At 37.8% G+C, this 25,068-nt stretch overlaps 2 protein-coding genes across 4 annotated transcripts in view; one reads left to right on the plus strand and one right to left on the minus strand.

Annotated features, from left to right (window-relative positions):
* The first annotated feature begins 3,544 nt into the window (after window positions 1-3,544).
* Window positions 3,545-14,121, plus strand: Uts2b (urotensin 2B). Its single transcript, XM_050159927.1, has 5 exons — window positions 3,545-3,644; window positions 7,173-7,271; window positions 7,935-7,972; window positions 9,462-9,567; window positions 14,096-14,121. The coding sequence occupies exons 1-5, from the start codon at window positions 3,545-3,547 to the stop codon at window positions 14,119-14,121; spliced, it is 369 nt and encodes a 122-aa protein (XP_050015884.1).
* A 1,875-nt stretch (window positions 14,122-15,996) lies between these two features.
* Window positions 15,997-25,068, minus strand: part of Ostn (osteocrin) — a 44,150-nt gene continuing 35,078 nt past the window's right edge. For all 3 annotated transcript variants that reach the window (XM_050159925.1, XM_050159924.1, XM_050159926.1), the window contains 2 exons: window positions 20,511-20,610; window positions 15,997-16,870 (listed from right to left, as the gene is read on the minus strand). In XM_050159925.1, coding sequence (XP_050015882.1) covers window positions 20,523-20,610 — 88 coding nt within the window. In that variant the 3' untranslated portion in view covers window positions 15,997-16,870; window positions 20,511-20,522. The remainder of the gene's footprint in view (window positions 16,871-20,510; window positions 20,611-25,068) is intronic.

Below are 25,068 nucleotides of genomic sequence, written 5' to 3' on the forward strand. Positions count from 1 at the left end.
ATAGCAAGAAGTTGTGTTAAACTCTGCATTTTGTATGTGTGTGTAGAATTCCTTTTTAAGCCCTCTCAGGTTTTACATGGATTTAGTCTACCATGTTGGATTTTGCTTTTGTTTGCACAGGAAATGGGAAGCTATGTGTTTATTCTGGGCTAAGAAAAATAACGTTTGATCAAGAAAGACCCCCTTAGAAATCTCTCATAGGAGCGGATGACCCAGAAGTCTGAGTTCTACATCCAGAAAAACCTCAAGACTACTGGCTGAAATGATCAAGCCTCACAGGATACTCCAGTCATGACTTGATCATAATTCTAAATTTTCTTTAGGTCCCCATAGATTATCAGCGGCCCAATTCAGCAGGAACTAGACTAGGAAACTACAACCAGAGTCCCCCAAAATGGACTATGGATATTTTCCTTTGTTTAAAATGTTGGTTACAAGTTGTTATGGATAATGGTCAGGGAAAAGCTAAACAAAGGATATTAGATTCAGAGTTCTTGTTCTTTAAATAAAAAGTGTGTATGGGGGGTATTGCCGTGGGACAATGGTAAACAGCTGTTTCTTGTAGTTGTTTAATAAAATGCTGATTGGCTGATAGCTAGACAGGAAGTATAGGCAAGGCAACCATGCAGGAAGTAGAGGCAGGGCAATGAGAACAGGTGAATTCTGGGAAGAGGATTCTGCAGTCTGTAGTTATAACCCAGCCACAGAAGAGGCAAGATGTGACTGCCTTGCTGAATAAGGTACCGACAAAAATAATGGGCTAGTATAAGTTATAAGAGTTAATAAGAAGTCTGAACTACTAGGCCAATCAGTTTATAACTAATGTAGACCTCTGTGTGATTTCTTTGGGACTTAATGACTGCAGGAACCAGACAAGACAGAAACCTCAGTCAACAATGCTACATCCAGGAATGGTTTCTTTTTTTTATAAAGAGCTTCATACTTTTACCTCAATCTATCCATGTACTTTCTTTTCGTCGTTATGAATTCCATTTATGGTTTGTTGTAAAGTGTATCTGATGGTCATGAGCCTACTTGGGCTTCACTCATGTAGGGAAATATTTCCCTTTCTATGAAAGGCAGCTTGAGAATGATTTTTTCTTTGCTTTGTCAATATCAAGTAAATATGACAGGAGAAAAGATTTGTTGAGTTTGCATTAAGCTTACTAAATCAAATATTTGTGTGACAAAAAACACGCCTTTAATCCCAGCACTTGGGAGGCAGAGGCAGGCGGATCTCTGTGAGTTCGAGACCAGCTTGGTCTACAAGAGCTAGTTCCAGGACAGGCTCCAAAACCACAGAGAAACCCTGTCTCGAAAAAGAAAAAAAAAAAAAAAAAAAACCTGAAGAAAACTCATCTGTTTAGAAGTGAATCACCATAGTCAAAATTAGCTTGCAACTTTGAAGATCGTACTTACAGGCCATGATGTATTTCAATGGGAGAGCGGTTAGCTACTTAGCCCTGGGTTTGCTCTTCAACAACAACAACAGCAACAACAACAACAACACACACATACACGTACATATATACACACACATAGACACACACAGGTAACAGCAACAAAAAAAATTAACGAAAATATCTTCAGAATTGAGATTCCTGGTGAATTTTACACTAAAGGTTAGAATAAAATCTTTTTTTATACTTAAATATAAGATTTACTTACATTATATTTTAAAATATAAATGTAAGTTTAAATACTTTCAAATACAAATGCAAGTAATTTAAATATCTTTAAGATATATTTAAAAACCATTTACATTTAACTTTATGATTTCATTGTAATAGTTAATCAGAAGTTTTCATTTTTAATTATTAGTTTATTTTTTGAGAGTTTATTTTCTATTTTATTATTTACATGTCTTTTAACATTTGTCCTGGAATAACACTATTTGATAATCATATCTGTACATCCTCTTGACAAAATGATACTGATGAATATTTTTATTCTTTCCATAACTTTTAAAACAGACTTCAGACATGAGGTTTATTGAATGACAATTTTGAAACACAGTGGTATGATAAGGTAGTAGGATCATACTTCAAACAATGAGCATTCTTAAACTTTGAGCCTTAACAATAAGCAAAGAAGAATCACAGTTATTCTTTCAACCCTTTTACCTTTTTTAACCAGTTACAAAGTTGAGGAATGTAATCCCATTTTCTTTTCTTTTCAATTACCTGGAAACGCAGTTACTTATTCATACACCAGTGTGCTCTCTTTCATATCCTCCTCAACTGACTGAAATGATTTAAAGGGGCAGAAATGTATAGGATGTCTCTGGAAATCTTCCCAGTTTAGAAGTGGAGGGAAACACACAAACACACAGTGGTAGTAACAGAGGAAGGGACTATGGGTTGCGATGTATACAGTCCAGAGGATGAGACAAATATCATAACTCAAAGTAAGATGAATGAACAAAGACTCTAAAGTCTTGGAGTGGGTGGCATTGGTCAGTGGCTTCTGAATTGAGCAGGGAAAACAGTCAGGAAACAAAGGGCACCAGTCAGCCAGAAAAGTGTCAACAAAGCTCCGGGACAAAGAATATGGGGCGGGTTCAAAAATGACGACTGGAAAATGAGCCCGTGAAAGAACATGCTTGGATTTTAAAACGGGTAGTTCAGGCCATTCTGGAAAATATCAAATGAACTGGATAGCAACAATACTGGTGGATAACAAACCTTTTGGTATTTGCCCTGTTTGAGTCCACTGTGTCCACTTGGAACAGTATCAGCTGTGTGTGATGCGTTCTCTTAGGAGAAGCAAATGCCAAAACTAGAGGTCGTTACAGCACCCCTAGAGCCATTAAATCGGAATTCTGGATATATTGAAATACTCTGACTTAAAATGAAACCACCTCAATTAAGGCGACTATTAAAGAGAGTAATTGATGGGACGCTTGCCAGCTCTGAATTAATTAAATTGAGTCTTGATTTAAGAAAGTGCTGCTCGTAGCAGAACAAAACCATCCTTCTCTAGTGCAGCAATGCATTTCAAACCCGAGCTCTTTGCAGCTTTCATCCTTTGGGCTGGTTAAAAATGTGATGGAGGTTATGCTGCTATTAAGGATATGATCAGTTGGCTCTAAATTAGTCAAATTGGTCCCACTTTTACCCGCTTTTTGTGTTCTCAAGCTTAGTATCTCAGGATAATTAATGCTACAACAAGGAAAATAAACAAAAGTTTATGAAAACTCTCCATACACGTTCTGTTTCCCTAGTAACTGCTGTGGGCTTGTGCAGCATGTGTTTGATTGCGTGATCATACATAAGAATGCCTGCATTTAGTGAAATGGGCAGGTACAAGATGTATCGATCTGGCTCTTCCTCCCATTGAACGTGGGGCCAGTCTGTCACTTCTCCAGGCAGTGAATCACGGTGACAGGATGCATTCCATTTTATAAATTTCTTCCCTTTGTAGGATACTCATGCTTGGATCACACTCGCCTTTTTCAGGCAGGCTCTGCTGCAATCGACAGCCATTGGGGTATCTGCCTTGACCTGAAAATTGGGTTTCTTTGTTAGGACAGGAGATTTTCAACATGAAGGTCTTCTCAACCTCTCTCTGCTTCGGACTCCTGGCTTTACTGTGTGTGATGAACCTTTTAAAATCTGCACATGGAAGACAACCTCTGACCGCAGGTATGTGTGCACGAATCTAAAGCCCTACAGGTTGGTGAGTGATCCTCATCGTTGGATTTATTTCATTTACTTTTCTGCTATTGCAGAAATAACTCTTTAAAGCAGTAATATAAGTTAATCAATGCACCCTCTTTAAGTAGCTGCTGTTCTGAACTGAACATATTCTGTGGAGCTTTCCTTTCTGGCAAATCGTGTCAACTTTGCCTGGTGTTGTACTAAATTAACGTCAGATACACACATACACACACAGACACACACACACACACAAACACACACACAGACACACACACACAAACACACAAACACATTTCTAGTCACAGGCATTTATTTTAATTTGTACTATATGGTCAGAGATTTGGAATGTGTAAAAAGCTGTTGAGTCAGTCCTATTCCAGAAGTGCCCTGGAGAAAGGAGAAGACTTCTCTCATGTGAGATTATTAGGTGGATGCTCATGAAAGGTGCACCTTGGAGAAAGTAGAAGATAAAACTGTTCTTGCAGAGCAGAGAGGCGGGGAACGCCTGGGGTGGGCGCAACACTCAGGTTAGATATTGATTTGAGTTTGTCTGGGTCACTAAGTCCATAGTATGCACATTAAGGAAACAGTGTAACTGTGATATCATTTAAAAAAAACATACCATTATAAAGACAGTGAAAGTGGATTTAGGGGCTGCTTTCTTTGAAAATGTTACTCCAATGTATGCAAACTGCCTGTTCAGCTTGGCCATCAGCTTACATTTAGTGGTAATTTATGACACAAACAAGTTCACTTCTGAAACACTAGTAAATTTTTTTCATTTTAAAAATAATGACTTAATAAAACAAAAGTAGTGACTTAAATATACTGTTGATAAAATATTATCCCTTCTGGCTTGAAACTGGGGGCTTTCCTTTTTCTTTTCTCTAACCTACACCCTGGCCAGGAAGGCCCTAGACTTTATTACTCACAGCTGGAAGTAGAAGGGACTTCAGTAAATGTTCTGTGACATTAAGGGAAGAAAAGGGATCAGCTTTCTCATTTTGGGACCTAATTCACCTTTACTGTACCTCTGTTACTTCTACTGTGTTTTTAAAAACCAACAAAGCTTACTTCTCTCATGAAGATTTTCCTATTGGCAGGTGAATACCACTAGAAGCAATTCCAAGGGTGGGTCTTGCAGACTCTGTATTCTACTGGTGACTTCCCCACTTTGTTCTCTCCATCCAAATCATTGTATTTGTAGGTCGCTATTGGTCTCTGCAAACTAATGAAATCTCTGGTGGTTCTGGCATGGTATAAATATGTGAGTAACGCTGTAGTGATCTGTTGAAGACTTTGCAGCCATCATATGTGTTACTGGTCATTGCAACTCTGCTAGAGCCTCTGAGAAACATAAAAATACATATGCAACTCTAAAACATTAAAAAGATTCATAAACATCGCCTCTGACCTCAAGATTCCACAGATGACTTGATTTTCAAGTGTCTCCAGCAGCATAATGGAAAGGTATCTCTCCGAGACCCTCTTGGATCTCAGAATCAATGAACATAAATGAAGATGATTAATTTGAAGTGGCATCATTTTCTGTTCTACGTATTTCAAGAATAAAACAAATTTTCCCCATATATATTAAATATCCACAATGAGTAGCTCAATGATGCTAGCTTTTATTCAAGGGACAATATTTTAGCATGCCTCAGTTAAAAAGTGCACAACTAGTTTACTAGAAAAGGAAGAACGGACAACATAACCACAAAGGCCTGCAGGAGCTATTTGCCATATCATCATCTGGGAAGTTTCTAGTGTTCTTTCTGGTAGAATTTTTGTTTCTGTTTTTTGAAAGCTTCACACATTCCTGTGAGCAAAAGAAAACCATTTGTTCGTGCTGAGCCCTGGAGTGGTAATGGATCCGTATTTTCTGTCTTTGTCTATCACTCACACTCGCCTGCCTGAGCACTTTATCTTTTCCTGTGGCAAAGCCACCTCTGCATCCAGATGCTTATTATGCAGACATTTTCTTATTCGATGTTAACATTGTTCATTGAGTAACATGGAAGTGTGTTAAAGGAACAACTTTTTTTAAAGCTATAGTTATAGTTTATAAGCTAAAAATAGAGTCTAAGATGGAAATGTGATTGTTTTAATATTTTTCCCTACTTTCATGTTAATTTCCTTAGACATGATGTTTAAAAAAAATCTTCCCAAACTTCTTTTCTTACGAGATTCCTGTAAATGGTGGTTGTTTTAGGCAGGAAAGGATTTCTGAGAACAAACATCACACAGGTGTAGTCACCGGAAACAAAACTGTCAAAGGTAATCAATTTGTCTTGATTAGGAAAACGTTCTACTTAACATCCACAGAACATAATGCAAAGCACAGCTTCCCATCAAGGAGCAAGAAAAGAAAATGTGTTCTTTTTAAAAGATTTATCATTACAATACTTTAAACATGAGATAGGGATAGATAGATAGATAGATAGATAGATAGATAGATAGATAGATGATAGATAGATAGATAGATAGACAGACAGACAGAGGGAAAGTACAATTTTGTGAGTAGAATACAGAAGTCAGCATTAGATCCCCCAGAGTTGGAACTACAGGAGGTGATAAGTCGCATTGTATGGGTGCTGGGAACTGAATGGGGGTCTTCTGCAAGAGCAGCAAGAACTCTTAGTCATTGAGCTATCTCTTCAGGCCCAAGATCTCTCACTCTCACTGTGTCTGTGTGTGTATTTAGGAAATAATTTAGTCAAGTTATGACACATTTCCTTCACTGAAGCTATAAGAGCAATCATCACTTTCAACTGTTGAGGTCAGCTAAGCTCGCACACCTACTGCAGCGAGCCCTTGTTAACCTACTTCCTGCCCACACAGTAATGATGAGAGTGAGGAGGTAAGAGGGAAAATAGACTATTGGATTTAAGAATCAACTGGAATATATGAAACAACTTTTGATTTTTAAGGTTTTCATGTGAGTTCATTGTTTTTGAATACTCATATTGTGCAGCTGGAATGAAGTCTGTTGTCCCAATTTATACTCCAGAATATAAACATATATTATGCTGAGGTGTGTGTAGACCTAAGCCCTAAATACCTGTCGGGTACATCCAGGACAGTGGAAAGAAGCCTATATTGAATAAGCTGACACTCGCTCTTCCTCAAGTAATTTAAAGGAAACTCCAGACCACAGAATGTCTCATGTTTAAATGTAACACATCAAATAGAATCACAGAATAAAATGTTATGCTCTTCTTTTAAAATTAACTTTTAGTTCATATGTTCAAAGCCGTTGCATATGGTTAAGGAAGAAACTCATAGAAAGGACAATAAAATTCTCCTGCAGTCCCACTACCCCTGTTTCTCTTTGGCTGTCTCTCAGGATGTGCACACCCACGCCCCAGGTTTTAGAATGGTCTGCCATTTGAATCATAGTCGGCCCTTACCCTCTAACATTGGTGAATATAAGTGTTGAGTTGACTACAAATCCCAATGACTTAGAGGCACATTCAGTGACTCATTAACCACGTTGACATTTGATTATTACAGGACATGAGCTGTTTCCAGCTAACGAACACACAATTCAAGAGAAACTACTGCTGGCTCTGCTGAGCCACCACCCCGGTTTCCAGAGGCCCTCCCATGCCGGTGAGTCAAGAACAAGACCTTGTTAAAAACAGCAGAATCGGGGTCTCACAGCAAATTCCCTTATGATCCTCTAGCTCTTGCAATCTTTCTGCCTCCTCTTCCTCAGTTCCCTACATCTTAGGTGTGGGAGTGTTTTGCAGGAATAGTTTGATTAGTTGTGATTTTCTGTAGTGGTCTCCGCCCATGGCAAACAGAAGTTTTCTTGTTGAGGGGTGAGGACTGAACTTATCATTGGGTCTAAGGACAAATATTTAGAATGCAGTTAGAGATCATGCCAGGTTAGTAAAGTGGGAATATGTAAGTTCTCCTCCCAGATCCAGGGCTTCACTAGCTTAGATGCTATACAGAAGCCTTCAGTGAAGACCACTGTCAGACATTCATGATACAAGTCACAGAGTTATCTAAAATATTAAAAGTGCATTTTATTCCATGTGAGAATTTTAATGTGCTTGTAGGCAGACATAGGTGCTTTTTGTGCTATAGGTTATTGTGGTTCAGCATTATACACATTAGAAATATCTTTAGTGTTCTCCATTAGGAATGAGAGGGCAGTCCTGAAACATGAAAAAGATAATTGCCTTCCATTGTGAGCATAGATGCATATCCTGAAGTGAATTAAATGCTACCCATGGTATGTTTTTCACTCGACAATGTCTCTTACAGGTGTAGATCTGCCCATTAGCCCAGAAGACCTTAAACAGGTGAGAGTACCAAATGGTTCAATGCTCAATTTTAAGAACTCTTACCAGATACATTTTTGATACATAATTTTTCAAGAAGTATTGTTATTACAGTGTAAAAGTTATATTTCCACTAGAAAAAGAAAGTAATTTTTCAAGAAACAGACAACAAGTGGACAACAAGTTATAGTAAGGCAAAATGACACACACACACACACACACACACACACACACTACAGCAATTGTGATGATACCAGTGGCCTAACCATGAGACACTGGAATAATGAAAATTCTCTGAGTTTGTCATCTGTAAAACCCGAGGATATAACTTGGTGTTTTCCGAAGTTACAGTTTTTAAATAGTGGAATTTTACTTCCTGCTGGAAGAAGTTATGTGGTTTCAGAAAATTAACCATGGGAGAAACAGAAAAAGAAACATGTAACTTGGCTTCTAGCAGTTTGTTTGAAAAACTGAAGTTCTGCCCTCTTGACAAGGAGCCCCACCCTCTCCGTCAGTTTCGTTTTCTCTCCTAAATATCTCATAAAGAGTATTTTAATGACTGAATTATACAATTTCTAATCTCCTTCAAATACAATTTGGTGCAGTTCCATCATCAAGCAAAGGGTTTGGACATTTGGAAACAGAGTTGGGCCCATCATTCTCTTCACATGTACACAGGAGCAAGAACCTGTGTACATGCAATATGTACACCAACCCTACACTGATAGAGTGATTCTGTAGTGGCTATGTGTTTGGAGAACTTGTTAAATATTAAGGTTAGGTTGAATGCTGGGTGAAAACTATAAGGCCTGAAATACATCTTTTTTTTTTTTTTCTAGAATGGAAAAGGTCTCCTGGAAGTCCAAGCAATCACACAATTCTCTAGAGTTTATTTGTGAGGATTGATTGATTATATGAGGGACATAAAGTTAAATAGAGCTACCAAGGCTACACCTAAGCTGACTTTATTTGTAAATACCTAGCATATTAGTCACAGTCCTATTGCTGTGAAGAGATAGCATAACCCAAAAAACTTATAAAAGGGGGTGTTTAATTGGGGATTTGTTTACAGTTTCAAAGTGTGAGTCCATGAGCATCATCTCAGGAAGCATGGTAGCAGGCAGACAAGCATGGTACTGAGGCAGTAGTAGCTGAGAGATCATATCTGACCCATAAATAGTGGTCAGAGAGAGCGAGAGTGATACTGGCTTTTAAAACTTTAAAGTCCAACCCTAGTAGCACATCACCTTCCACAAGGTAGCGTCTTCCCAACTCTTCCTAAACATCCAATATATGAGCCTATCAAGGCATTCTTATTCAAATAGCCCCAACCTGTTTCTTTCTGATTTCTTAATAACTCTCATACTTATTGCAGACAACTTCTGAATGCCAGTCTTTTGGGCTTTATGCATTTATCTTTAATTTTTTTCTTATGCCTTTTCTTTTATCTTTCTTACTTCCTTTTGGTTGTTTTGGTTCTTTCATCTTCCTCTTCTTTAATATTTCATAGCTAAAAAAACTGAAAGAACAGTTTATGGAGGGAAAGACTGCTGAACTGACCCACGCCACAGATGCTGTAGATGGCACCCTATCCTCTTCCCGTCCTAATAAAAGAGGTAAGCTTTTATTTCCATTGTAAAAATGACTTCCAAAAGATTCTTTTGATGAAGAGTTCTATTAATAAAAGGATAATATTGACAGTTTTCAGTCCTCTCGTTGAGATAAAGATGATGTTTTTAAGAAAAGCGTCTAACGATAGTGACCGAGTACAAGTGTACCCAACCCTGTGATGGTGGCAACAGTGAGTGAAACATTTCAGGTTTAAATGAGAGAAGTCTGTAGTGCTTCAAATCCTCATCTCTTATTCCTATTTTGGCTTAAGGACTGAAGTCAGGATGATGAAAGCAGAAATAGCCAAGTTTTTAACATAACTTAACTTTTTCTTTACATAAATAGACACCCCATTGATACAATATTTGTTATAAGCATAGATTTGATGCAGTTTGGAAAATTATTCTCTTGAATCACTAGTTTTTCATATGCTTAACAGGATTTTTTTGCTTATTGCTAACAGGGTTCTTATTTTCGAAAGAGTAACGATTACATCTGTTTCTCCAGTTCCTTAGTGATGTGAATTTTTTAAGGTATATTTGACTTTTCTGATCAACACCCTAATTTGTCTTTAACTCTATTAGAACATATTGCTACAATACTACTAAAAAAGGAAAAGATAAGATAATATTAACAACTTAACACAAACCAACCAATTAATATCGCAATATTTCAAAATACAATAGATAAGACTTTAAGCTTCAGAGCCAGGTGGCTTGAGTTCAGATCTTATCTTTGATAATTCATATCTGTATGACCTCAGACAATTAATTTCTTATGAATGGGACTTTTTATATAAAATAATTTTCATGGATTGTTAGGACCAATTTATTTTACTTAATTTAGAATGTTACACGGCATGTGATAAGTACTTCGTGAACTTACATGAAAATGCATTCCAATGAATGCTCCATAATTATTATTTTATTCTTTATAATTGCTTTGACTATTTTATATATGAGAAAACTGTGTTTTATGAAGATTAGATTACAGGCCTCAAATCATGCAACTGGTAATCACTGTAAAGGAGAACGTAGTATGCGATAAAGTAGAGAAAGGATGGGAGGGGAGGAAACTTTAGCTTTATTAAGGAGGCTTGTGGGTTTCTACTTTGCATCATAAAGGAAAACAGGCGACAGAGACAGTAGTTCTGAAATTTTGCTGGCCACGTAATAAGGGCATTTCCTGAAAATGGAGAGTGGGTTTTCTTAGGACTTTTTAGTTTCTAGGATTTCCCTGTCCACCCTTCCCGAGATTTTTGTTTTTCTATTCTTAAGTGTGGACATGTGTCTTATTTAGGAAAATTCTTGTGAATTGAACAGCTTTCCCAGCTCTCTTCAAACTCAAAAGTTTCATTTTGTCTTAAACTACTGAGACAGTTTTCATCTCAAGGGTCAAGGTCTCTTTTGCAAGGATATTTTATTGTTTGTTTGTTTTCAGTTTTCATTTTAGGAAAGAAAGAAAAAGTTAAAAAAAATCAAGAAAGCTTATCAACTATTTTTTATACAAGTATTTCCTTAAAATATTTATTTTGCTTCCTCATCTGAAACTTATAAAACCTTTCTTGAAAGCAGTTTAAATATTTCTTAAACTCAATATTCTTAGTTTAATTTTCCCCAAGAAATTTTTATTCCAGCTCTTACTTAATGCCATTTTAAAATGGGTTTATTTTGCTTAAAACAATAACCTCCGTTTTCATCTATTTAAGTGGAAATTATAGAATTTCTTTATTTTTGGCTAAATGCAAGTCTGCATTCTTTCTCTGCTTACTCTTTCTCTCCTCACTTCCCTCCAAATGTGCATGTGTGTGTGTGTGTGTGTGTGTGTGTGTGTGTGCGTGTGTGTGCGCGTGTGTGTGCATGTAGTGAAGACTTCAGTGATCCCATAATCTGGTTATTGTGACTATTGCAGTGAGAACATGGCTGTATAGGCATCTCTACAGCATGCTCATTTTCATTATTTTGTATGTAATCTCAGACATTTTGCTCTTTTTGTTTCCTTGATGATACCTATTCTGACTGGGATGAGAAATTTGCTTTATGGGATATCCGTGGTTTCTCGGTACTAATTTCAAACTGTCCTGTAAATCAAAACTTATGCCAATACAAAGGAACAGAAATGATTATTTAAAATGTTGGAAAATGCAGCCGAGCTGGTATCCAGGCAGTTGGTTTTGTCAATACGTTATGTGGGGCACTGCGTTCTGTGTCCTCACAGCAAGATAGGAAAAGGTTAAAGGAGTGCAGCAGGCCTTTCCCTTCTAGAACTTACTGAGTGATCCTCATTCTAATGGAACGGGGCTGGGGACCGTCGAAAATATCAAATGGCCTAAGAAATTGTTGGAGAATCCTGTCTCTCCCACTAGTATTTTAACCTTAGTACATCATGGGTAGCAAAGTTGTGCTGGTAGTGACTTCAGCAAATAGATGATTTTGAAATTTATGAAAGAAGCTCAAATGGGATGTGTAAATTTGACATTTATCAACAAATTCACATGTGTCATTTTGCTGAGACCATTCATGGAGCGATGCTCCATACAGAGGGAAGCTATCTCAGAACTGCAACTCAGGTCAGATAAAGAGCAGAAGTGTGAAACTGAGAGAGAATTGGTAAAAAGGGTTGGTTAGAAGCAGATACTAATGAAGGAAACAGTGAAGGACAAAATTCATAGAAGCCAAGTTCAAGCACATCTCAAGAAACTTCGGGGCATCTGAACTGTGATAGCTCCAGGAAGATGAGAGTCAATACCTACCTGTGAGTCCAGGAGCAAAGAACCTTAATAAGGGGCCAACATCTTATTAAAAAAGGCCTGGTAAAACAATTGGAACCACAGACAACAGACAGTTCCTGTATGTGTTTATGTGTTCATGTGTGTAGTGTATATATGTACGTGAGTACAGGCAAATACAAGCATCAGTTTGTACAGAGACTGGAGGACAGTCTCAGTTGTCATTCCTCAGACACTCTCAACCCTATGTCTTGCGACAATGTCTCTCGCTGGGATGGGAAGTTGCCCAGTCAGCCATAGAGTTCTGCCTGTATAGACAGCTCTTCTGAAGACCACTTTTCTGTGGGAACACTTGACATTAACTAGAATGATATAAGCATCAAGGAAAGTTGTTTTTTTTTTTTTAAACAAAGAGATATGGAAGCATGGTCCTGTGCGATAACAAGCAAGAAGGTGTTGTGATAACGACTATATGAAATAGATGACCAGGTTAGCTCATGAGACAACACACATTCTTTGTTAAAGTCAGTACCACTGGCGCCTCTAAGAAGTAATGAGTCTGAAAAACCATGCATGAAGGTGAAATGGACCCCCCAAATCCAGCTTAAGGCAGCAAGAATTTTCATCTTCTGGAATAATTTTCCTTACAAATTTAGTCTATAGCCCTTACATAGCTGCTCTAAATAGAGTTGCTCAATACTGAACACAAGTGTGAGTTAGACAGACATCAAGGGTCAGCAGCGGTTAAGCTGGCTGGAATTTAACTTTATGAAACTGATGGGTGATTTGTGTGCACGGGGTAACTGACTCTATCAACAGTACTATGCATGGTAGTCGTTCAACCTGGCCGAAAATATTCTCCAAACTGTATCCCCTGGCAAACTTAACTGTACTGCTATGAGATTTAAACCTTGGCTCCGTGTCAGCTATTATTTTTGTGCCAGACGGAGATACCCAAAGATATCTGGAGGAACAAACTGCACGATGATGATGACTTTCCATAACACACTATTAAAGGAAGCCTGGATTAAAGGGCCATGTTCTCAGCGCAGATCTGAAAATAGACTCCCGCCTTCACAGGAGCTGAGTGCAATTTTTCAGAAGGACAGATCCAGGTCTACCTTCTGAAGATATAAAATGACTCGTGGATGCATTTGAAAACTGAAATGGTGCCAAATTTGGTTTTTTATTTGTCTGAAGTAGTGTAATGTGATCAGAATATTAAGGCTCAATGTGATGAAGAATAATTTATCTAAATATCATTTGGTGCCTTGCAAGGTGATTGTTAAGCTCCCTTATTTTTCCCTCAGTCAACAGAATGAAGAATAATTCTCCTAAGTATCACTTCATGGCTTGCAAGGTGAACTTAAGCTTCCCCCTTTCAAACCTCAATCAACAGAGGATCATTTAGTCCCACCTTTTACTTATATGACTTCTTCCTGAGCATTTCAGTTACACAAAATGTGAAATGAGGTGTGTGTCTCCTATGTCAGCCTATGTCGTCTTCGGATTGTATTACGTGCACTGTAATGCAGAAGCGTGGTGACCCGTAGAACTTGCACTTATACTACCCATTCTGGCAGTCACTAACCTCTGGGTGCTACTGCAAATGTGGCATGTGGCTAGGATAATGAAGAACATGAATTATTAACACATTTAATTTTAAACCCACATAAAGCTAGAGGCTACCATATTGAACTTTTTTTTTTAAAATGACCTTTGTCTCTTTTGCGAGCCCACAGACTATTTTATTCAAGGAAGATTTTAAAAATCCTTCTAATAACTTGCTTTGCTTTCCTTTTTAGCTTGTTTTTGGAAATACTGTGTCTGAGTCTTCTCTGGATATACAAAAGGAAAGAGCACCTAGGAAGATGAATATTCTCTTGCTTCAAGTTCGCCTCTGTTTCCGGCCTTAAGAAACTGGCTCTTATTCTGCACATCCTGTCCTGACTGTCTCACCTGCCCCTACCTTGGTTGTGGTTGGCTCATGTGGTAAAGAATGACACTGGCTGCTCTCTTGAATAGAACTGACCATCAAAATGGCTTTAAAGCTGAAACTGAGCGTTTGATTTGTTGTAAGCTTTCTCGAAGTCTATTCTCTCTCTCCTCCATAATGCTTTATTGTTGGCTGTCGATAAAAAATATTTTGAAAAGCATATGGGAGAGTTAAAATAAATTATGTAGTCTCAATTCACGTGGAAAATATGCAATATTTTTCTTTTTTTAATTTATTAACGATTTCTGCCTCTTCCCTACCACCGCCTCCCCTTTCCCTCCCCCTCCCCCAATCAAGTCCCCCTCCCTCGTCAGCCCAAAGAGCAATCAGGGTTCACTGCCCTGTGGGAAGTCCAAGGACCACCAACCTCCATCCAGGTCTAGTAAGGTGAGCATCCAAGCTGCATAGGCTCCCACAAAGCCAATACATGCAGTAGGATCAAAAACCCATTGCCATTGTTCTTGAGATCTCAGTAGTCCTCATTGTCAGCTATGTTCAGCGAGACCGGTTTTAACCCAGGCTTTTTCAGAGCCAGGCCAGCTGGCCTTGGTGAGTTCCCGATAGAACATCCCCATTGTCTCAGTGTGTGGGTGCACCCCTCGCGGTCCTGAGTTCCTTGCTCGTGCTCTCTCTCCTTCTGCTCCTGATTTGGACCTTGAGATTTCAGTCCGGTGTTCCAATGCGGGTCTCTGTCTCTGTCTCCTTTCATCGCCTGATGAAGGTTAATATTCAGGAGGATGCCTATCATTTTTATGACTGTTTTCTTTGGCTTCATTGGGACCATTGCCATTGAGAATACTAGGGATGAATGCGTTACTACGGAACAGAGATGCACAGTTTGCCCAACCACAGAAGAAAGTGATGCTAGATCTCTCAGAAATAGTATGTGAAGAAAATGTTGATAAAACGACTTGCTTTGGGGACTCTTATTTATGAATTTGCTTCCTCCAGAGCATCGGGGACTCTTTGACACCCTCTGCATGCCTAGAACAGGTGGGACTCTGTGCTCTGAAACAAAACCCAGAATGCATTGGTTTTCCTTGTTAGGTTTTAATTTCCCATGGCTCCATTTTTATTTTCTTATAGCTGAACAAGACTGTTTAATTAATTTAGGCCTCAGAGCTTAGGCTTAATTTTGCCTGGCAACTGCTCCAACACAGAAGCATTCTCAAAATAACTTTCGAATTAAGGAATATTATGACTGCACCATTATGTGGCCCACATGCACCCATTTGTTTTATAATACTGAAAAGTACATTTTTATCTATGTACTAATGTGTAGTGTTGAATGATAAAAGTGTTTCATAAAAGAAGATGATAATGTTTATTAAACTAGCATTTCATAAAAGAGAATATATTCCTTTGATAAAGCTGAGGATACCTGAATAATGAAGACAACTGAAAGCCTAGTCGGGTGATATGTAATAAACAGAGACCCAAATGAGGTCTTTCAAGACAATGTTTCTTCTCCTTTTGAAACAGAGGTCTCATGTTGCCTAGCCTCAACTTTTTACTTAGCTGAGGGTTGCCTTGAATTCCTGATCTTCCTGTTGTTATCTCCAAGTGCAGGGATTACAGGCATGGATCGCTATATTAACTAGACTGGAAATTGGTCTCTTTCATGCTAGGAAGGTACTCGGTCATTGATTTGCATTCCTTGCTCTCATAGCCTGTTTTTGAATTAAAGTAATGCAGAAAGCCAATTTGTACAGCTCAAATTCAAACTTTAATATGAGATAGTTTAATCTAATATTGATTTTAGTATCTTTTATCAAGGCAGAAAGCACTACTTGGTTGGGTTGGTAGCTTAGAAACATCTAAGGGAGAGAAAAAAAAAAACAGAAACAAAAGTTTCTAACATAGAAACCATTTGTACAGTACATCCCAATGTTGGGAAAAATAAGCAAAAGAGACAGCAATTTCTTTTCAAATAAGTCTTTTAAATTCAGAGTTCTGCAGAACATTTCACAAAGGCCAATTATATTAATTTTCTTATACTAACTTTTAGATATTACTTTCTAAAGAACACTATTGCTCAGCTTTCTCAAAATGTATGTCCCTTTGCTACAGCTTTCTACCACACTTGAAGCAGCCACTCACTTACTGCCTTTTCTCTAAGCCTGGAGGGGAGACTTTCAGCAATTTGACACATTTCAGAAGAATTAAAACACCCTCTTTCTATAAATCATTATGTATGCTGTACACATGCTTCTTTCCTTACTCTTCAGGTCTTTAAACCCTAGATTTCTAGAAAGCATACCAGGTAACTGAATTGTAAAAGCATTAGGACAAGAGAATATATAATACTTGACAACTGTTTTTAAAAGTAGGTTTGGGAACCACATTATGGTTTATGAATCATTAAAAATATCCCCCAAAGACATTCATGCACTGAAATAATCTGCACGACTCGACTTAACTAAAACCATAGCAACACTAGTGCATGAGGAATCGAGGAGTCTCAAGCTTTGGGAAGGTTTGCAGAAGGTTAATTCTTTAACAAGTTCACCAGCAAGGAGCAATGAAGAACTTCACTGAAGCATCTTCTATAAGTTCTGTGCCATTTCTCGCGAGTCAGACACATCTGTAAAAATGAAAGATGAAGTTGTTAAAAACCGTCTTTGCCCTCTGCAGATCAGATGAAAATCCAAAACTTCAACAGTCAAGATGTAATCCTTTAATCACATGGTACTTCGTGTCAGCTTTTAGTTACATGGCATATTTTCTACCATAATGTAATGATTTCAAGTAACAGTGAATTAAAAGCGCATTTGTGATGAATGAGCTAAGAACGTATGCTCAAGTTTCAATGGAAACTACAGTATTTGTCAGTTCTTTCTTGAAGTATCAACTATTTCAAAATTCTCTTGAGTTTTTGATCTTAGTTCAAAGGGTGTTATGAAAAGCAAAAGAAAGATAAAGAAAAATTGACTAGAGCTTGTTTAGCTTCAGGTCCACATTAATAACTTTATATTTTGGTCCTGATACAAGAATTCAATCTTACACAATCTTTTACACATGAGATCCCTGCTGTATTTTGGATTCCTGATAATATATATGAACAATGATGCCAACACCATGCTAAGATGAAATTGCTGATCTAAACCAATGATATGTGCCTTACATCCATTAAAGGAAAGTCTTAACTCAGGAAGTAGCAAGTGACTGCCATTTTCAATGACTGTGTTTCTAATGTCATGAAGTAGGTGATCCTGCCTTCAATACTAGTTTCTAATTCCTCCTAGAAAAACTGAAAGCATGCTCAAAATATCTATTGAATGTGAGTTGCTTAAGCCAATGCCCCTTCAGTCTCAAACCTTTAGTATGATGTGGTGCTGCTGATTGGAATAAAATACGTAAATACCAGATGATATTCCTTTCCAAAATATAGAAGATGAGCAATTGGCTTTTTCTCTGGAAACTTGTTAATTTCTAGCAGTTGTTTGTGGACTTGACCTTAAACCAAACGAATTTTCTATGACTAGGGAGCAGTTTCACTTTTAGTGTGAAACCTCAGTGTGAAACCCAGAAGGGAAAAACCCACAGCTAAACCTCCTCCAAGGGAAAGCACTTCAGCCCCCATGGAACCGAAAGAGACAGAGCATGTGTTCTCTGTGGTTTCCCCTGTGACAGTTAGGGCTGCGGGTATAGCATAGGGGTATTACACTTGCCTAGCATATGAAGGAGCTTGAATTTGATCCCTGGCACCAACTGACTGACCAAAACTGACAAACATCAATCGTCTGGAATCAAGGAAACTTGGTGGGTCAGAAAGAGAATATTGGCCTAGAGAGTGAAACACCTGATTTCTCCACCTTGCTCTGCATAAGATTTGTAACATATGGATTGCACCCACGGGTGTCAAATTTCCTGAACTCTTTGGGCAAAGCAAGACTTTATGTTCTCAAATCTGCAATTAACTGCTTGACTGTATGAGCGCTCCTTAACAATGCTCAAATTCTTATCTTGTAAATGCTATGCTGTACAAACTGCACCTACTCTTTAATGCAAAGAAATATTGTGATAGTAAAAAATGTATTAGAAATAACAGAAATTTGAATGAAAATTGTGTATAATTTAATAGGTTTTGTTCCCCATTCAAATCTTGGTGACAATGGTGGAAAATTACAAAAACATAATGACTGAGAAGTGACTGATGGAGAAGAGAGAAATGGATAATGTCCACTTTCTTCTAGGCCTTCACATGTGATATTACTGTCTTCAGGGTTGACTGGGAATGGCCATTCTTACAATGACACTCTGAAGTTTGCTAAGTGGATGGTAGTGCAGAAACTTGTATGTCACTACCATACTTTGGAGATGATAGCAGCTGGGCTATCTTCTTTCTGTCAAAGATTTGTACTGTGTGAAAATTCATATGAAAATGAGTTTCCTATATTGACTATTATATGAATTTTTGGAAACTGAGAAATATAAAAGCACGTGATAAGGAAGAATGGCAAAAGAATATGCAGAAATCAGTAAGAATTATGTCAATCTCAGAGTCATGTTAATGTATCAGAAAATTGGAAGACATGTCCTTGGTTCCAGGAAATACTAGGCTTTTAATAACTATTAGCTAACTCTTGTTCAAATATAAGCATAGCAGTTGTTAGCAGACCCAAGGAATAATCAGATTTAGTCTATTTCTAGATATGAAGGAAATAGCTCTGTGTGAGTTTTGAGGCTAGCACCATTCAAAAGGCAGTGATGCTCTCAGTAATCTGTGCATGCTCCTGCTTTCAAGGGGACTCGGTGACTACAGAACATCAATATCGAAGAATCTTGGGCATCAACACTTCTTTTAATTAAGTCATTATAATAAAATATTGACCATCATTATGACTTTAGAATTATTGAAGGGAAAGAAAAAACTATATTAATTATGAAAGGATTAGGTCAATGTCATGAAGGAAGCAAAAAACAGAATTCCTATGTCTCTGTACTGAAATGGTTAGAGCAGCTGCAGGTTGTAGGAATTATTTGGAAAAAAGACTGGACCTTTCACGAGCTTTACTGGAAGGAACCATGTTGCCTGGATGTCAAAGTCAATAAATGTTTCTTGTTTGTGATATAATTTATTTTAATGAACCAAAAATGTAACATATCATGTTCTTTAGTTTTTTTTTTCTTACTGCTTTCTGACCAAAAGCTACTTGGGGAGGAAACTTGGCTTATACTTGCAAGTGGTCCATCACTGAGGGAAGACAGAGCAGGAACACACAGCAGAAGAATGAAGGTAGAAACCAAGACGTACCATTGACTGGCATACTGTCTAGTTTGCTCCCATGCACATTTTTAGCTAGTCTTCTTACCCAGTCCAAGCCCCTTCACAGTAGGCTTGGCCCATCTGATCCAGGCAGTTCCTCAGTCAGGTTTGCCTCTCGGTGAGTGCTATGTCAAGTGAGCAACTAAAGTTAACTAGGACAAATATTGTTAGAACCTTAACTCTTACTTGCACACCAGCCTTAGACAATTGCACAGGATTTTGTAAAAATTTATTGTTATGAAGCATTGGGATGAGTGACTTTTCTATTTGAAAGATAAAATTCGGCACCCCTCAAGTGTGTCCAACCTACAACTTTTGAGCTGCATAGCCTCGAGGTAGCTATGAATGCAGCACAATGTAAATTGTAAATTTACGTGAACTGTTATCATACTTTGAGCATGTATGAAGCTTTAAAACTTGATGTACTTTGAGTGTGAACTTGGAAGATAGATAAAAATGTCATGTTGTTGTCTCAAAAATTTGGACAATCTTCTTAGGCTGTTTGTTTCCTTTCTAAAAGTCTTCTAAATCATTTAGCATCAAAAAAGTCAGGTGGTGGTGGGCATGTCTTTAATCCCAGCTCTTGGGAGGCAGAGACAGAGGCAGGTGAGTTTCTGTGAGGTCAAGGCCAATCTGGTCTACACAGCAAGTTCTAGGAAAGACTCCATAGCAACACAAAGAAACCCTGATTTGAAAAACCAAAATAAATAAATAAATAAAATAAAATATAAAATAAAAAAATGAAATAAAATTAATTGACTAAAAATATTTGCAAATGTGTATATATATATATATGTGTGTGTATGCACGGACATACACACATGCACATGTGCGTGCGCACACACACACATATGCTAAAATCCCAAAAAGGACATTTACAAGTAGGGATGGGTCCATTTGTCTAGTGTGAAATGTTTTCTAGCACCTGCCCATAGAGTCGTGGAATTTTACTTACGAAGGTAAATCATCAGCCTCTGGAACTAGAAAGTCGGTTTCTCCCAATCCGGTCCATGGGAATTCCAAAGCGTTGCTTTTTTGAATGATCTACTACTTTCCTGTGACAAACCATGGAGAATATTTTATGCCAGTGTCCATGTTATCAAACATTACTTTTGCTTTTTAATTAAATGCAGTCTGAGGCTCTCTTCAGAAGTGGGAACAAAAATTAGATACTGTTTACCAGTTAGCATTTTCATCTCTGACCATTTGTCAAGAAAATTAAAGTTCAGAGAAGCAGATTCAAATCATATAGCTCCCATGAAAACTCACATCTTATCAGAATATTAAACTGTCAATGATCTAGTTGATGAACTCCTCTGCCTCTGCAGATTTCATTCTCATATTGCACTCAGATCTCTAAATGGAGCCTATGAAGAAGTATAATGGATGGAGAAAGGAAAATGTATAGAAGCTAAAACTGATGTGGCAGAAGCCTGCCTCTCATACATCCTCTGAGATGTCTAGTGAAAATGCTCTGTATGTAATCATCTGTGTCTGCTTAGATATGTTCTGCATCAGGACTGGTTGCAGAAATGAACTGTAATGACATAATTTTCTGCTCAGTGACTGTTGCGTTAGTCACTCTCCACTGCTGTGATAAAACACTATGACCAAGGCAAAATATAGAAGGAAGGGGTTATTTGGACTATGGTTCCAGAGCGAAAAGAGTTCATTACCATCACAGTGGGGAAGTGGCTGTGAGTAGTCATGTCAGCCTGAGTAGCAGAGAATTTACAACTTGAACCTCAAGCACCAAGCAGTGAGAGTGTTCTAGGAATGGTGGGAGGTTTTGAACCTCAGAGCCCATCCTTAGTTATATAACTCCTCCAGCAAAGCTGCACTTCCTAAACTAACCCAAATGGTTCCATCAAATGGGGAATATGTACTCAAACATTTGAGCCTATGGGACACTTCAAACTATCACCACTTCCATGAAGGGAAACTTACTACCTTATAAAATAACAGGAAATACATAATTTGTAGAATTAGCTTAAATTCAATGAACAAGAGTTATAAGAAACTAGACATACTAGTCATGCTTCAAGAGTTTGGTGTAATTATAAACAATGTGTGCTAGAATAAAAAAAAATCTCATCTGTATTTTGTTATTTTTTTGTTCTTATTTTTTTTTTTTTTGAGATAGGGTCTCTCTATATAATTCTGGCTATCCCTGTAGCTCACTCTGTATACTAGGTTGGCCTCAAACTCACAGAGATTTACCTGCCCCAACCTTGCTAATGCTGGGTTTAAAGGTGTGCAACACTATGTAGGGCTCTTCTCCGTATCATAAATTAACTAACTTTGCCAAGACTAACACAAATAAACTTTTAATTTATCATTTTCTTGTAGCAATGAGAATAACGTCTTCCCATCAGGGTCCACATTGAAGTCCCTGACTCATACGTAATTTTATATAGCCCAACCAAGTTTCAGATAAGATTAAAGTTATAGATTAGAAGATTATGCTGATTATTCCTGAGCGGACCTGGTGTCTTTTTACAATAGTTCCTAGAAGCAGATGATAGTGGCAGAAGAAGGGAACCTTGGGCATCAGGTAATCAAAGCAGTCTGAGAGGGACCACAGTGACCGAGGACAGCATGAAGGTGAGAGAGTCATGAATGAAGGAATGCTGCGGCTCCTTCAGGTTTTTGCAAGGAAAATGGGACCTCAGTTTTTCAAGCATAAGAGCTGAACTCTGTCAACAATTCAAAGATGAAAATGCTTTTCCCGGAGAAACCTGGGAGATTACAGCCTGATGATACCTTCACATCATCTGTTTCCAGCAGGAAGACAAGGCAAGAGTGTGAGAGAACACATAAATAGGAGTTTATATGCCATCGTTGGCCAGAAATCAGGCACATCTCTACCTAACAGAAAAAGAGAATGGGAGAATTGGCCTGCAATGATGGACCTTGAGTGATAAGGATATACTTAACCTTGATCAACAAAATTATGCGTTAGTAATTGATTGTAATTTATTATGGTATCAACAAGGACAAATATATTTCTCTGTATGATTCTGGGCTTAACTTAAGTGCTATGGGGCTAACAAAACAAGATATTAAATTGACGTGGTTTCCCCCTTCCTTTAAATTGATTTCTTCATACTATCCATAATTAAGATTAGGCATTATACAGGTTAGGCAGAAGCCAATGTTGGGCAGAGAAGAATGCTTAGGGGTGACAAGTCCAAAAAGTCAGTAATGAATCGAATCCCCCCAGATTTTAAAAAAGGGGAAGGAAATGACAGCTCCCAAGGCCCTTTAAGTTCAAGTGCTGTGAAAAAAATTTATTTGTTTAGTTTTCTAAAAATAAGTGTACTATTCTTATAGAGTATATAAATTACACCAGAACGTTCACTGGTTCTCAGAATTGTTTCCCAAATCTCAGGTAAAAGAAATTTTTATGACATTTTTCTTGCATTTTGGTAGCTGATGTTTTTCTGCACAAGCAAATGAGTAGGGGCTGTACTTGTGGAAAAAGCAAAATAATTAACTTCCTTCCATCCGAGCCATAACCAGTCTCTCCTCTTGCTGTCCCCAGATTTGATCTAAAATGAGTTAGGGACCAGGAATTAGGACTTGATCTTTGATGAGTTGTTTTACTTAATGTTTCTGGGATCCTTGGCAATTCTGTTATTCTAAGCAATTCTTCATTGTCTGATAAAATTTAGATACTACCTGGTGTTCCTATCCATTGGAGTTTTAAATTCATTCAAAACTCTTACTTGTTAGGTACTATTTGGTTGCAGTGTTGCTTTGTCTCTCAGTGCCTGGTTCATGTTGACAATGGCGACTGAGGTGACACATGCAGAGATATTTACACATATCTTCAGCTGTTGCTCTTGCTAGTCCAGTTGAATGATTTCCAGACTATTTGCACTCCGTCAGAGCAGAAGACTGGGCTCAGTGGGCAGAGATAGGTAAGCATATGGTTTTGTTCTAACATCTTAATTACTTCAATTCATTTTATCAAATGCGGGATCAGCTGCAAAAACTTACAGATATCTAGCAACAATTTATCATGAGCTTGCACATATAAATCGGCTCAATATATAAATGAATTAATACTTAAAAAAAGCAAAACCAATTATATTCAAAAAGTCAAGGAAGATCAGAATGGCCCATGAAGTCCAGGAGTTTATGTATATTTTATATCAGTTCAGAAACAAAATGGCAAACTGGCAGTTTTCTTAATTTTTTGTCTAATATCAAATATGTACATGACTCTGTAACAGGGGCACTGACAGGAGTACCCCGTGTGCACAGAAGGAAAGTTTGGCAGTCTAATTTCACATAGGAAAGATATACTTCTAACTGTCTAGTCCCTCTTGTGACAAAGTGATGTAATGACACAGCTTATATTAGACACAGGTAAAAGCATTCTCCCTTTTCGTGGAAAAATGCCCTGTGAGCAGTTTTAAGAGATGTATTATCTAGCAAACTAATACAAGCAGAGTGTTTGGATTGTTTATTTTCAACATGCCTTTTATATTTACAATAAAATATAGACTTACCATGTCAAATAGAATATTCTTTGATGTCTATATCCTTTCTAAAACTGGGTTGCCATTGTTAAAAGGCAATAGAGATTGTATTTAAGCATTTTATTAAGTATACATTATATATGCCAATGGGACCATTACTCATCTCTGCCTTGTTTAAAGAAAACAGAAAAGAACATCCATACTTGCAGCACCAGCAAATGATACAGAATTTAACCTGAAAAGTAGGCATCCCACTGCCTCCTGCCAAGTCACATCCGTCTGGTGGCCCAGTCCCAGGATTCTTCTGCAGACTCGAGCTTAGTCTAATCATGTTTCTGCCTCACCTTACCTTATGTGTGTTGTTTAAAGCTCTGATACTTTCTTCAGGCAGTTTTAGAATTTTCCTTAAAGAAATTACATCTTACAGACCTAATGTAAAACCTATTATTATTGAGAATGTTATAAGTGTCAATACTATTGTTACTCCTAATAACTGTATTACTAATTATGCCTGCAGAACATATGATACACTAGAAGTTTGTTAATAGACTAAATCCTGTGTTCTAATCATAAAAACAGGTGCCGTGGGAGTTGATTGATATGCCAACTAGCTTCTCTGTGCGATAATTTTACAATGCATCCATGTGTCAAATATCATCTGTGATTTTGATTTTTTTACATTCAAAACCTGTGGTGTGTGTGAGAGAGAGAGAGTTGGAGAGAGAGAGGAGAAAGAGAGGAGAGAGGAGAGAGAGGAGAGAGAGAGAGAGAGAGAGAGAGAGAGAGAGAGAGAGAGAGAGAGAGAGAGAGAGAGAGAGAGAGGTTAACTTTTGAGAATCAGTTCTCTTTACAGTGTGGGTCCTAGGGAAACAACCCAAGACATTAGGTAAATAGGGTTACCCTCTGAGTCATCTTGCCAACCCCAGTCCATTTCTAAGAGGAAACTGTTTTCTGTCGAACATGCCCCACTAAACCTGAAAAAATTAAAGCCATCATGGATGAATTCTCTGTTTCAGTAAAGCTATG

Source organism: Alexandromys fortis, unplaced genomic scaffold, assembly GCF_014885135.2.
Source record: "Alexandromys fortis isolate MF-2015 unplaced genomic scaffold, M_Fortis_MF-2015_v1.1 scaffold_100_1_3062724, whole genome shotgun sequence".
NCBI lineage: Eukaryota > Metazoa > Chordata > Mammalia > Rodentia > Cricetidae > Alexandromys > Alexandromys fortis.

What these genes read in the sequence shown, in the direction of transcription:
- Uts2b (XM_050159927.1), top strand. Translation starts at nt 3,545, where the DNA reads ATGAAGGTCTTCTCAACCTCTCTCTGCTTCGGACTCCTGGCTTTACTG. An exon ending in AAGACAACCTCTGACCGCAG is followed by an intron (nt 3,645 to 7,172) that starts GTATGTGTGCAC and finishes TGATTATTACAG; the next exon opens with GACATGAGCTGTTTCCAGCT. An exon ending in CCAGAGGCCCTCCCATGCCG is followed by an intron (nt 7,272 to 7,934) that starts GTGAGTCAAGAA and finishes TGTCTCTTACAG; the next exon opens with GTGTAGATCTGCCCATTAGC.